The 15,069-nt window shown below is 43.6% G+C and overlaps 1 protein-coding gene across 1 annotated transcript; it reads left to right on the forward strand.

Annotated features, from left to right (window-relative positions):
• The first annotated feature begins 658 nt into the window (after nucleotides 1–658).
• Nucleotides 659–13,703, forward strand: LOC125762360 (nose resistant to fluoxetine protein 6). The gene is made up of 11 exons (XM_049424344.1): nucleotides 659–811; nucleotides 1,162–1,705; nucleotides 10,319–10,581; nucleotides 10,655–10,830; nucleotides 10,909–11,195; nucleotides 11,501–11,635; nucleotides 11,700–11,958; nucleotides 12,025–12,190; nucleotides 12,251–12,556; nucleotides 12,628–12,945; nucleotides 13,024–13,703. The coding sequence occupies exons 2-11, from the start codon at nucleotides 1,396–1,398 to the stop codon at nucleotides 13,147–13,149; spliced, it is 2,346 nt and encodes a 781-aa protein (XP_049280301.1). The 5' UTR covers nucleotides 659–811; nucleotides 1,162–1,395; the 3' UTR covers nucleotides 13,150–13,703.
• Nucleotides 13,704–15,069: the final 1,366 nt, after the last annotated feature.

The raw sequence follows: 15,069 nt of genomic DNA on the forward strand, positions 1-15,069 counted from the left end.
GACTGTTGTGGCTTAGTACTTTTTTTTATCCGACAAAAATAAAGTTACTTTGTGTAATAATATACAAAAAAAAATCACTTTAAAAAATTTGCTGCTCTGTCCGATGTAGTGTTTGTTTAACTGTAATTATTCGTACTGAGTCATTTAAATTGCAAAAACATCTTTTAGTAGATATATTACGGTGGAAATACAAACTTCAAGGTCATTTCGAAGTAGTTTTCACCTTAAAGTGGATAATTCTGCGTCATTTCTTCCCATATCGTCCCTTTTATTTTCGAACGAACTTTGCATAGAGTTTACAATAAAGAAGATTTAACGTAAAAACTTTTTTTTAAGAAAAAAAAACATAAAAAAATAACATACCAAAGTATACTACCACCCCTTCTAAAGTCCCTCCTAAAAGTCACTAACACATGAAGATATGTGTCTTTTCCTTCCTGCGATCTTCAATAAATAATCCCTTTCCGACGCGATCCCGCATCGGCGAGCGCAAACCACTTGATCTGCGCAACAAGCACACGATCTCGTCCTTAAGGCGGTGTTACAAACTGCCATCGCCCGATGGAGAAAGGGAAAAACCGAGCATCGTATCGCACAACGTTACGTGCGTTACGTTACGAACCGCATACATCGACGCCGCCACTAGCAAACGCGCGGTTCAGTTCGACCCAGCGTGGTCATTACGATTGCAGTCTTCGGGCGTGCAGGTTGTGCATCCGGTTCGCTCGGTTCCTATCTGCCGTCCGTCGTTCACCGTCGTTCACCCTTTCCAGCATCACCCCAGGTCCGGTGGGGTGAAGGATACGATTGTGTAAAATCCTCTTTTTTGATAATCGAAAAAGTGCAGCAAATGGTGTAAAAGAGAATTTTAGTAGATTTAAGTGTGATCGGTGTCTGTGTGTAAAAGTGTAATAAAAATTTTGGGGAAGTTTTATTTTTGGTGGTAGTTTGAAATTGATTACAACACGCATGTCGATGAGCAACGAATAAGCGAAGTTTATCTTTATCAGCGGATGAAGTGATCGTATTTTTGGGGCTTGTCTATTTCTCCATTTTTGGCTGTTTTTGGGGCCAATGTTTACACACCACGAAAGCGATCCCCAAACCGATTGTGTAATACTGTAACAATCTCTTTCCATTTCCACGCTTCAATCCGGCAAGTGGTCCGTGCTAAAGTGAAGGATCGCAAACGTAAGGTACAGAAACGAAAGAAAAGTTGCTCGTGTAATCATCGGAAACCGTGTGTAAGAAGAAGTGTCTCAACTCGACTTGTGGTTGTCCATGCCGTGGGTGGTGGATGCTGTGTGAGTGATAAGTGGCGATTCGTCAGCAGAATCAGTTAGTGCCAAATCGAACAAAGTGTCACCAGAAGACAAATACAAAATAGAATTCAAAATGAAGCGTGATCGGATCTGGTGGGGATGGAGAACTCCTCTGCTGCTGTTAACACTGTTCGGTACGCTGCTCCATCAGACAGGCGGCCAGGACGTGAATGTATCCGTGGCAGCAACGGAAGCAACGGATCAGAGCATCAACTTTTCGTTCGATCGGTTAATACTGCTCGAGGAAAAGCTAACCGTGTTCGACATCAAACGCATCGCCAATGGATGGAGTACGTTACGGTCCCGGCTCAGTGGACGGTGCGGCGATCAGATGACGCAGTATCTGCAGGGTCTGCAGACGGAGAAGCTGTGGGCGTTAAAGAGTGAGTTTACCGTTTTTTGCGAAGAATTTCAAACGCCACCAACGCCTTGTGACAACAATCGTAAGCATAAGCAGTTGGAAATGGTAATGTGACCTCGGTCAATTTAGTACCACCAACTAGTAGTACACCTTGTACACTCTTGTTACAAACGAATGTAACATTATGTCCGCATAAAAGGGGGGAAACGAAAACATAAGTGTAGTATTTAAATTTTTTTAAATGTTCTTTTTTTATTTGGATTTGACTTAATTTTTTGTTTTGCTTACCCGCTTTTTTCTTGTGGGTCAGGAAGCGGTCAATTTCCTTGTCCGCTATCCGTGGCGACAGTACGTCCTTCTTGCGTTCTTTCCTTTGTAACGCATGTAATGATGCGCATCGAACTACTGGTTCCGCTGGCTTCAAATGTGTCTTCCACCCCTCTTCATTTGAATGCGTTTGTTATGCGATGGTTTTTCTTCATATGCCCTTTTACTCACTCACTCACACATCCTTCCCAAAAAAGGTAGTGTTAATGCTGCAGTTTTAAGTCACTCGGCGACTATGCAAAAGACAGGCGGCCTGCGAGGGGGAGGGAGAGGGTGTTTGTGGCATAATGTCATAATGACGGCATTGGTAGCATTGATGTAGCAACAAATCGACCAACAGCAACACTACCTCCCTTCTCAACCCTCCCTTCTCAACCCTCCCTCCCACCCTCCCCCACGGAAAATGCTATTCAGGCCATGGTGAGGATCAACTGACTGTCTTTCTTTCTTTCTTTCTTTCTTTGGTTCGTTCGCTCTTTCCGTGTTGTTTTGTTTGTATGCGCTCGAAGAAAAACGAAAATGAAAATGTCTTGATATTCACATAAAAACACACACACGTGTATGCAACCGCCCCCCCCTTCGGAGGGGGTGGTGCAATGGAGTGTAGCCTCCAGGAACGGGGGGGTGTTGGCGAAGTGGCAATGATGGCGAAAGCTTACATAATTTCGTGAACAAACTATATTTTCAATCGGAATTGGCTTCCAACCCATTGAGAATGGGGGTTTTCTTCTTCGATTTTTCCCCTCTTCTTCTTCTTCTGTGGGTGTTTCGCACAGATTTGTGTGGATTCTGTGTGTGTTGTTGGATTGTTATTGCCATTTTTTGTTTCTATGTTTGTTTAAGTTTGTTATTGCGAGGTATACATATAGCCCTTGGCTATATGAGAAACACGATTAGGGTCGATTGGATTTGATTTCTTGATGCAACTACGCAAGTGGCTCACTGTATCGCATCTTGGCTGCTGAAGCCGGGTGGTGATTATGGAACGATCGATTATGCTTTTTTGCTGTTCTTTCAGTTGTCATTTGCATCATTCGACCGAAGGATTGTATCGGAGGCAAGGACTCAAGCTGGTTATTAATCTCTTTGCTTAGGCAATCATGTCAAGATAAAGTTGCTTCAGGTTGCAGCACTAAATTACCTCAACCAACGACGAGTGACTCCATACGATCGTTGTGATCGATTGGCTTATTATCTGAACTTTACTTTATCCAATCGAACGGAGTATCGATAGCGTTGTTGTCGTCTTTTTTTCGGGTCGTATTTAGTAGGAAGCTGATGATTACCGTACAAACAAAACATAATGCACGTTCTTCTGCGGTACGATCGATCGAGCACCTCAATACTACGTTCGTTCCATTAGAAGGCACACGGTTACTGATGGCGCTATTTGCATTCCGTTTGTTTGGATCGCCCATTAGTGTGCTGCTGTTGCTGCTGGGAATTCACTGTCAATAGTGTACTATTCGTATACTGGGATAAAGTGGTAATGACATTTACGGAGGGAGGAAGAAAAACACACCACAGGAACTTCGTCGTCGTCATCGTCGAATATCATGCGACTCAACGCGCAGCCAAATAAACAGTTCGCCTTCCTTGTTGCCTATTTGTTCCGCACAGTTGTTCCACCCCACTGAGGAGTGTCCTCGTAGGAGGGATCCCGAAAAAATGCGATTTATCTGCCTCTCGTGGCTCGATGTAACGTCACGTGAGCAGGGTGCAAGACAAAACAGCTCGACGGGTGCTTACAGCTCGAGCTCGTGTGGGTCATAAAGTTCGAGTAATTATTATAATGATTCCGATTCTTGCTGTCAAGGTTGGCCACAAAAGCAGGTTTTCGTGTCGTTTACATACGAAAGAATTCCCACAGGTTAAGTTGGTGCATTGAATCACGGATTCTCAGTGCGAGTGATTGATTTGGAAGTAAATGTTTGATAAAAACGTTTTTCAATCCTTGAAGGTTAAACATTACGAAACTCATCATCTCCGCAAGAGGATGATATAAGGAAGATTAAAAACGGTGCAAACAAATTTCCCTTGGTATTGTCATGCCGCGTAATACTGTCCGTTAGTCAATATTGATGGCGTAATATAGTAATGCTGTCCTCATTCACCAAACGCAGTGTTACGGTTTTGTGGCATGGTTAATCATGGACAGCCGATGTTAATTGAGGGATTTGTTTTTTCTTCGGGTAAATTTCATCATGCTGGAAAAAATTGCACATTTCCCAAACAATGGAAGTGGCGTACGTTTGAAATTCCCAGCTGAAATCTATCCCATCTCTAGTCGATTTACTGATGGAAACGGTTTAATGCCCGTTGGTGGAATATTCATAATATCTTCTTTGAGAATTTGCATTGTGAATTTTGTGCTCACCTTTCTTTGTGTCTTTATTGTTTTGGTGTGAACCGCAAAACGGGTTTCTTCCAAGGACTTTGTGATGTGCTCAGAACGCTTCCGGAGTACTCTGTCCTGTTGAGATAATGATCGTTTCACACTGTGTCTTCCAGTGTGATACTCGTAACGACACGATTCCAGCACAAGAAAGAGTTTTTTGTTGTTGCAAAATTTTTCCACTATGAATGTCTGTGATCAACATGTGGTCAAACAACATTATGTCTTCCGCTATATCGTGAACCTTTGCTCGGGGACAGTTTTGCCCTCCGTGGCCTGTTTGGTGTAATTTGAAGTTCAAACCTGATCGTTCATAAAAAGTGAAACTAGTGTTTCCACTTCCCAGCCCTCTCTCTCCCTCTCTCTCTCACACACATTCCTCCTAGTAGTTGAAGTCTTACTGAATGTCAGCGGTATTTGATCCGCCATTGTACCACTGGTCTCTTCCTTGTTGTTGATGAGTTGCATTAATCTCGGGCACCTGTCGTCCCCAAAAAAAAGACGATCAGTTGACCATCCATAGTGCGTGATGGCACAATACGGTTTGGAAGTTCAAGCTCCAGAAATGGATTTTTGAGAGCGTTTGACATTTGGCATGTTTTGGACCCATCTTCAGCAACCCTTCTCTACCGTTGCACAGCTGCTAAAATGTTTCGCCATTCCGTATATCTCCCCCCCCCTTTTTGGGCCACCCCGGCTATATAGCATGAATAAACGAATTCATAATTTCTCTCGCCGCTGACTCAATCGGCGCTCGGGCGGCGATCGCGCGTAATAGCAAATGCGTAACAACAGATACGGCTCCTTCCACTGGCACCCCACCCTCCCCCCGAATCGATTTCTTCACCGGCTACGCTTGCATACGGGGCAAATACGCTTGACTTGGCACAACAGTGCCAACCCCCAAAGCCACCTCCCTTCACTCGCCCACTCCACAAGCCTTCACTTCACTTCATCATTCTGTTCCTTCCCTTCGTATGGCGTGCCACCTACTCCGAACTTCCCATCCGTACCCTGTTCTCCCTGCACTGGCTCCCAGCCAGCGCCAGTGGCCACAAAGCACAGCCGCGTGCGCGCATATTACGTCACATCCAAATACGAAAAGTGAAAACGAAAGTACGAAAGGAGAGTGCTTTCGGTGCATATACAGCGCTAACCCTTGAGTGATCGGGGCCGCCACGAGCTGATCGTACCGTACACCTTGGGGACACCTTTGTGCAAGGTGTGCGCGTTTCTGTGTGTGGCGAAATGTTTATGACAGTGAAACACAAACAATTCCCATCCCTTCATCCAAGGGGCCAAGACAAATCGAAGGGCAGCACTTTGTGTGTGTCCGATGCATTGACCATCGGAGGGTTTTTTTAGGATGCGTTTCAGCTACAGGAAAACCTGTTTCTGTGCATTTTCTTTACCGCCCATTCGTTCGTATCCATTTTTCTCTCTCCCGATCGTTTTGCTTGTTTTTTTTGCGCATCGCTTTACCCCAAAACGAGGAAAGTGATGCAACGGTGATGACGGTGCGCCATTAACGGCCGTTCATTCCATTTTACATCGTTGTCATTGTCGATACGATGGTAACAAGTAACACCCCCGTGTCAAAAGCGACTAGCATTGTTATCGTACCGGTCATCCTGTCCGGTTAGGCTTTCCTAGTTGTGTTTTTTTTGGTTCGCTAAAAGAAGGTCACGTGGATGCCTAAGGCTATGGGGTAGACAAAACTTACGTATCGAATGTATTAGGATGAGGTTTTTTTTCTCTAAAAAAAGCAACTTTTCAACCTGCATATCACTGCATTGTAGAAAGTAATATTTCCTTTTTAAAACAGGTGAAAAATAAAATTGTTTAATTAAAATAATTAATTTTTGACGAGGTTCGTCGCTTGTTTTTTTGTGCTCGCGCATTGAAGTTTTTCGTGTTCGAAGAGAAGCGCGGCTCAATATTAAAGTCGTTTTAATTTAATTTTCGCATTTTTCAATCAATCAACCTGTAACTGCAAGACTACTTGCCGATTCCAACATTTTTTTTTTCGTTTTTATTGTGGTTTTTTTTTGGGGGATGGCCACAAGAAGGATTACACGTGGATGGAGTGTAAACCGAGCATAGCTAAAGAGACGAACAGTATGGTCAAAATTTAGGTCATTGTTTTAAAGGTGGTGTTGTCGGCTGGGAGCACGAGTTTGGCACCAGCCACCAGCTGAAACCGAACGATTTTAGTGGGCCAGCGAGCTGGTTTGTGGGTTGATGATGATGATGATGATGAGATGTTGCGTGTATGATACGTTGGCTGCACCATCATCATCTTGTACGGTGAAGCGAGATCTCATGCGACCTTTGCTCTTTCGCCAGCACCAAACGCTCTTGACAAACTGAAGGGCTAACAATGTAAACCTTTGAATCTCTTTAAAAGCTCCCCAACGTATTCAAGAAAGCGCGTAAAATTATGTTAATTTATTGAATGAAACTTAACGAGTTTATGCTACTTTACCATTGTTTGTATCCAACATATTATAATGTAATGTTTATGATACCTCTCGCTTTTAAACGCGCTTCCCTACAGCATCTCTAATCCGTGCCACAAGTAGAGCTCGTAGCCTCGGGAGAAATTTCGGCAAAACTGCACAAAGACGCGTTGCAAAAGCAAACGGTCACTAACGCTCGGTCTTCGCTCCGATCTGTGTCACTACGCCCGAGCGCACGAGCGCACAATTAAATCGCATAAAATGCTTTCTTTCTTGCGGCGATTACATTTAACCCAATGGCCATGAAATTTTCGACATCCATGCAATTTAATGTCCGACCCGTGTCTCGTGTGCCTTAAGTCTATGGGGTGCTGCAAACGCTTTTGATTGACGTTGGCTCACGTTCCCGTTAATCGGAGGTTACCATCGAATATTTGTCATCATCCAAGGTCCTTCCCCCCGCCTCCATCCCGGGCCCCATCTAGGGAAGACACCCTTTTGGAAAGTGGGCGACATAACGATCCTCACCGAATGAATGATCCACCAAACAATGGGTCACGCCATCAGGCGTATGTGGACAATTTGACTTTGACACGTATGATCATACATTGTGCATTCCATGTAGCATTCGAGACACACACACTTACCATCCGAAATTCGTCGCTTTCGGTTTACTTTTGGTCCCATTTCAATTTCCCTTTCTTGGAAATTTCAATGTCAGCCGAAATATCGTATTGTTGCTCTTCCCGATTTCTTATGTTAGCTCGGATGTGCATGAGGATTCATCGGATGTAAGGTGTCCTCTTCGAAAGATGGATGGAAATTAAACTCACGTCATCTGGTGAGAATTGTCGTTGTACAAAAAAAAATTGATAAACCCCGGATTACCCCGTTTTTGTGCGCCCGAAAATTGTTGTCTCCCGCCAGATACTTACAGCGCCACCATTCGAGGCTGATTACCGCATCGTCCTTGAGTTGATACTTCTCGAATGTATTGACGGTACAGGAAAGCAAGAAGATAAAACCGTACCATTAAGGGCACATGTGATCTTTCGAAAGTTTCTTGCTCTGTGCCAGCAGTGGAGTTGCATTTGTGCATTTTTTCCTTCTTAAAAATCCCGATTGCAACCGTTGTCATTCATTGTATGTGTTTCGTTATGTGTGGATGGATTATGTAAAGGAAAGGCCTCACAGTCTCATTATCGTTGCACCGTGCAGAATGGTGGGACAGATGATCGTACGAAGTTCGAAGGCTGCAGCATGGAAGGCAGGCGGCTGTTGATACACTGTCCATCGATTATTATTGAAACTGTCGTACGCGGTTGCGTCGAGTTCGCGACGGTCTGCGGACAGTTGAAAACCGCTAATCTTAGAAACAAACTCCAAATTACCATGCTCTTAGCTAAGCTAATTCCCACCCCAGACACAAACTGGGAACCGTACGACGAGACCTAATAAGTCACAGCTCTAGCTAGAGGTTCACCAAAACACCGCACCGGCTGATAAATGGGTCAGTGGTGGTCGCGTAATAGGCCTACTGTGAGGCCACAACGCCACAGCTGTTTTGCATTTTGGCGCAACACGATGTTTGAACTTTTTCTTTTCCCTGCTTCGTCCGACCGACAGATTTTCGCTGCGGTTAAGGAGAGCACGATGATGAAATGATACAAAAAAATATATATAGTGAAAATAGACACGCAATCAAAAACGGGAAACCCCCGACGATGGAGCGGAGATGAAGTCGATTATGCCAACCGTATGGTCCGTCTGATAGGCACACCGGTGCAAAAAACAGGATCGTATCGGGTTGGCTAACGAAAGTGTTTGAAATGTGTTCCCCTGACCGATTTATGCTGCCGTACGCTGCCTTACTGGGACAGGGAGCATTACATCAGAATTCCATCTATCGACCGCTGTATGGCTTCTGTATATGTGGAACGGGTTGTGTTGTGTCGATAGATTTCAATACTTCAAGACGCATTCGATGCGTAAGGATCGACAATTCGCTCAAGAATGGATACATTCAAGGCCCTACCGGCGCGAAGGTCCCCCGGAGAATGATCTCCACTGGAATGCTTTTACAGGAAAGTGAAAGGATTTTTAAGTAAGTAAGGTCACATTCAGCTCCAGTGTCGGTGAATGGTAGCAAAACGCTTCGGGAAAGTTCTTTCGGGATGGTTCCGAGGCCTACGGGCTACAATTGTTTCAAGGAAATCAGCAGCAACTATTGAAACTTGTTAAGATGTTCCCGATATTTCGATTCGATGTAGAATTAACTGTTGCCTCTTGCATCGCCGGAAACAAACGCAAGACAATGATAAGAGTTCCTATGGCGGAAGAAGACGGACACTTTAGCTGTTGAATGATTGGCGAAACTTGTTGACCTTTTTCTTCCGCGGCGGTTGTTGACTCGTAGCGCAAAAAAATGGGAATTTTAGAGTTGGCAAAGACCCAAAATATAGCAAAACTAATCCAGGATATGTGGCGTTACGTTGACTCTTCTCCTGATGTGATATTTTTGTTATCATGACTAATCCTTAAGAGCTTGGAAATAGAAATTTATGTGATGCTTTAAAGATTGAATATTTCCTGTTACTCAAAATATTCAAGGAAATGTTCGTTTGCCATTTTTTTCATATCAAGATGTTTCCTTCAAGGCTAATCGGACCAAAGACAAATGGTTCTTTTGTGCATTTTATGCACTCACCAAAAACACTAAACTCAAAACACACACAAGCGAAAAAAAAATTTAAATATTTACCACCATTCAGAACCACAAGGATTTGATTTGCTAAATTAATCTAAATTAATTCTATGCTAATCACCGTCTAACTTAGCCGATGTCCTGCAACTTAAATAGCTCCATATGTTTTTCGTTTTAAGTATACGGACTAACAATTAGTGGAAGCCTTGAGGTGTTTTCCTTGTGCGTTTATAATTGATTACGATAATACCTCTCTCTTTCTTTCTCTCCTTGACCATACGGAAGCCAAATGAGCAAGGATAGTCTGATGGCGATAAAGAGTGACCGTTTAGTGTCACATGCCGTCCTCTCGATAAACACCTTCACCTTGCGTAGGGTGTCACGGTGAGGCTAGAGGGCAGAGTTTAAGCTTTAAAGAGAAGGTACGGTAGGTAGGTGAGTACTTTGAGTATTCCTGCCACCCCCGGGAGATGATTGATTTACGTAGTAAAATGATGGGCACAATTTAGATGTCTCAAGGTTCGCCTTTAGAGGTAAGGTGTGGCTCCATCCATCGATCAACCGGGTTTATTGTGGTCGTTTTTATTAGATAATACTTTTATGAGTATGATGAAGTTGTTGATGAGAGATTCCAGCTCGTAAAACGTTCATTTGCTTTAGGAGTGACATTAAAATTACCATTCAAATAATGAACACATCGTTATTCTAGTTGGGTTAGGTGTAACTACAGCTATTCACTTTCCTTTACAGTGGATGACTCGTCGGGCAAATATACGAAAGGATTCTTCTGGGGTAATAACTACTGGACGGGCTCGATGGATCAGTGCTCGTACATCTATCAGAACGATAGTGGGGCTGATCCTGCACCAAAGAAGAAGGGCCGTAATACGGACATTACCTACATCAATGGGAACTTCCTCGGTTCGTCTGAATTGGAGCATCAAAATCCACCCTTTGTGCCTGGGTTTTATATGGCAAAAATTCTAATCAACGGTACCGAATCATTCAATGCGGTAAGTTTTGCGCGTTGGGGACCGTTCGTCGAAATCCGTAATTGTTTGATCAACAATCTAATTTTGTTTACAGATTCGAACAGTCGTTGTGGGACTTTGCCTACCGAGTGGTTGCAGCATTGCCGATGTAGAAACACTGCTTAAGTTGGACATAAGCCGACGACACGTTGAGCAGGAACTGGTTGGCGTACGTTCTCCTACACTGAACAACTTTTCACTCTGGGATGACTTCACCTTCCGGATCTTATTGTATGTTAGCTTTTTTTTGGATGTCTTTTTGAATTTAAAAACCGTTACCAATATATTCCGTTTTTTTTTGCGCAACAGCATCTTTTCGGTGATCGTGGTCATCCTGCTGATCAGTGGTACCGGTTACGATCTTGTTCTACGGCGTCGCTACAAAGCCAAGATGCGCATCAAGAGCTACTGCAAGGAGCTGACCGGCGACATGACGAACGGGTTGGGCTGCACGACATACGATCTGACGCACCGCGAGCCAGAAGAGAACGGCAAAGGTAACTGCACCGTAATCCGGGTACCGACGAGCGTTAACAATAACAACTCCGATGAGAACCTTGCCGTGGAGTTGACCGCAACGGAGGAAACCAAGTTGAGTAAGTTCCGCCCGGTCGGATCCTTGTCTTGGATCGTCTCCGTCTCGTGTATCTGTGTGCGCAAGCGAAAACCGGAATCTCCGAACGCTGGTTAGGCATTTACTGGACGGCTTCACTAACAAATGTAACCATGCTGTATATACTATTCATGTGTTAACAAGTCTTTGCTAATGAACGCTGGTGCAAAGGTTCCCATACGCTCTCAAGAACTTTCCCCATAATCTTTCCGTTCCTTCCTAACCGGCATGACGAGATGCGGTCGTACGGTCATACTGAGTTGTCTGTCTGTGTTTCCTGTTTTTCAGGTTTGTGGGCTGAACTGCTGCTATCCTTCTCGGTGGTGACCAACTTCAAGGCGATTTGTGACAAGAATGTCGGTAACGATACCATCCCTTCGATCCATGGACTTCGGGCCATTTCAATGGCGTGGGTTATTCTGGGTAAGTCGATCACTCGGAAAAGCGTTGCAATGACGTTCGACTTAACTAACGCAACTTCCTGCAGGCCACACAATGATCGTCGTATTCAAATACTCCGACAACATGGAACTGCGCAAGGTGGTGGAGAAGGAGTTCCTGTTCCAAATCGTACTGAATGGCGCTTACAGTGTAGATACGTTCTTCTTCATCAGTGGATTCCTCGTATCGTTCATCTATTTCCGCACAAATGCTAAAGGCAAGCTGGAGAAATTGACCAAAGGTGTGAGTGAGTTTACGGCCGGCACGTTCCACTTCTTCGGTCTCGTTGGTTATCGTTTTGTCAGGTAAGGAGTGATATGAAAGGAGACTGGAAGAATTGGGGATGATCTAATGGGTAACTGTCGTTTTAGATTAACTGCCCCATACCTGTACGTACTCGGAGTAGTGGAAGTAGTGATGCGCTATCTGGAACAGAACTCCGTCTTTGAGCCACCGACTCAGGATCACGTCAATTGTCCAAAGTATTGGTGGCGTAACATTCTGTACATCAACACACTCTTCCCAGTGGAGCAGATGGTGAGTTCATTCTGCCTCTAACGAACCTCTTAATGTAATACAAATTTTACAATCTTTCAGTGTATGCTTTGGAGTTGGTACTTGGCAGATGACACACAGTTCTACATCATCGGTGCGTTGATTCTGATTATTGCCGTGCGGCACTTCAAATTTGCCGCTACCATGATGTCCGTGTTTATGGTATCGGCTTGGGCAACTACGGCCTATATTGCCTTCTCCAACAATCACATGCCCGATGCGGATGATCCATTCGCATTGTTTGATAAGATCTACGACAAACCCTGGACGCGCCTGGGACCGTATCTGGTGGGCATGAGCGTCGGATGGATTCTGTTTAAGACGAACTGCAAAATCAAGATGTCTTTGGTATGTGGTGGTGTATTGGCGGATATTCCAGTTCCTTCAGATAATGAATGGTTTCCGATTCTCCCTTACAGTTGACAGTAATCTCCGGTTGGGTGACATCCACCATGATGATGCTGTATCTGCTGTTCGGTTTGTACAATACGACGCTCACACAAACGGCCGCAGCAGCGTACAGTTCACTCAGCCATACCGGTTGGGCCATTGGATGTGGATGGGTCATCGTAGCCTGTTCGTCGGGCTATGGTGGATGGGTTAACAAGCTGTTGTCCACTCCGATTCTGTATCCGTTCTCCCGCGTCACGTACTGCGCCTATCTGGTACATCCAATTATCAACCGAATATTCGCCCTAGAGTCTGATTCGCCGATTCACATGACTCCCAATGCGTTGGTAAGTGTTTTGTAGCCAAACGAACGTTGCTGCAGAGTTCAAACACAAAACGGTTAATTGCATTTCCATTCCCCACAGACCACCGTTTACCTGGGACAAGTGGTGTCATCGTACGTGCTTGCATTTATCATCTCGCTGTCATTCGAAGCGCCCGTCGTAACGATGCTTAAAATACTCTCACCGAACCGAAAGAAACGTATCTAAATGCATGTGACGCTTCGAAAAAAAAACAACCAAAACCCCGAAAGCCCCTCATCGTTGGCCGCGTCCTAGACCTAATGCTTTGGATTTACCCGATCTGACGGCAGCGCAGCGTGGCGAGGCGTGTGTATATTGACCGCAAAACGAAACGCTTATCAGTGTATTTTCTTTCGCTTATATGTGTGAGCATTTGTGTGTTTAGTGTGTGCACGGAAAGGCTGAGCTTCCGGATGTCCACCATTCCGCCGATTCGAAAAAGCGGCTTATTCGATTGTGGTGATGCTGCGTGCCCGACTGTTGGTTTAGTGAGGACACACAGTACGTTTACTACATTACATTACTAGCAAGGGTGATTTCTGTTTCGTGTGCCCCTGGCCGGCATGCTTCACAATAGGATTAGATGGATAAGTTTACTATAGATACCGTATGAAAACTGTGCTCAGTAAGTGTTTTGTTGCAGTAACCTAGACTGATCGTGATCGATAGCGATGTGTATAATGTAAATATATTTTGGGTGTGAAAACATATTTAACAAAAAAAAAAACAATCATTGTGATGTAATTCTTCCGGCTATGATGTATGATGACAGTATCCTTCTCTCTCATCATCTCTCTCTCTCTCTCATCTTGGTTTAACGACCCAGAATAAGGTAATTTCTGGCTTACTAAACTTAATTTTACCTCGTAGCCGGATAGTGAGTCCTTGCTACGTAGGAATTAGAGATGAGAATAACAACTCTTTTTAGTGAGTCAACTCAGAGTTAATGAGTCCTTATTACGAGTCAGCTCGCTTAACAACTCATTTCAGAGTCATAAAAAAGCTCGGCAAAAATCTCCTAAGGCCTTAGCTTTTTTTTTGGGAAATTTAACAAAAAATTTTAAATTGATTTATTTTAATGCGAATTAGTTGAAGTTTCCTAAGGCTCATTTTTGCGCCAAGTTTTGGCTATAACTCGGTCGGTATCCAACGGATCGCCAATCTTTAACCTGTGGTCGATAGATGGCACCAATGGCTACATTTTCTTCTTGGACGGCCATGCCCTCAGATGTCTGTACCAGAAGTTATTCGAGGAACCAAGTTCCTTACCCTGTTTGAGAAAATGTAAAATTTTCCTCATTTTTGCACCACGTTTTGGCTATAACTCGGTCGGTATCCAACGAATCGCCAATCTTTAACCTGTGGTCGATAGATGGCACCAATGGCTACATTTTCTTCTTGGACGACCATGCCCTCAGATGTCTGTGCCAGAAGTTATACGAGGAACCAAGTTCCTTACCCTGTTTGAGAAAATGTAAAATTTTCCTCATTTTTGCGCAAAGTTTTGCCTATAACTCGGTCGGTATCCAACGGATCGCCAATCTTTAACCTATGGTCGATATATGGCACCAATGGCTACATTTTCTTCTTGGACGACCATGCCATCAGATGTCTGTGCCAGAAGTTATGCGAGGAACCAAGTTTCTTACCCTGTTTGAGAAAATGTAAAATTTTCCTCATTTTTCTGCAATTCAGCAAAATTTTTAAATGTGATATATTTTATTGCGAATTTGTTGCAATAAGTTTCTTTTCACTCAAATAATGCTTTAAATTAAAAAAATAATAAAAAATCAAAAAAAAATTTCAAAAAAATTTTCCACTCGAAAATTTCATAAGGCTTACCCCTTACGTTTTTTTGGGAAATTTTGCAAAAAAAAATAAAATTGATTTATTTTAATGCCAATTGGTTCAAAAACGTTTGTTTTCACTCAAATAATGCTTTAAATAAAAAACAGAATAAAAAATTATAAAAAAATAAAAAAAATTAAAAATTAGAAAATTGCATAAGGCTCATTTATGCACCAAGGTTTGGTTATAACTCGGTCGGTATCCAACGGATCGCCAATCTTTAAACTGTGGTCGATAGATGGCACCAATGGCTACATT

This window comes from Anopheles funestus, chromosome 2RL (genome assembly GCF_943734845.2).
Source record: "Anopheles funestus chromosome 2RL, idAnoFuneDA-416_04, whole genome shotgun sequence".
Classification (NCBI taxonomy): domain Eukaryota; kingdom Metazoa; phylum Arthropoda; class Insecta; order Diptera; family Culicidae; genus Anopheles; species Anopheles funestus.

Coding starts and splice junctions, on each gene's coding strand:
- LOC125762360 (XM_049424344.1), top strand. CDS start 1,396: ATGAAGCGTGATCGGATCTGGTGGGGATGGAGAACTCCTCTGCTGCTG. Junction 11,196..11,500: donor AACGGAGGAAACCAAGTTGA/GTAAGTTCCGCC, acceptor CCTGTTTTTCAG/GTTTGTGGGCTGAACTGCTG. Junction 12,946..13,023: donor ACATGACTCCCAATGCGTTG/GTAAGTGTTTTG, acceptor CATTCCCCACAG/ACCACCGTTTACCTGGGACA.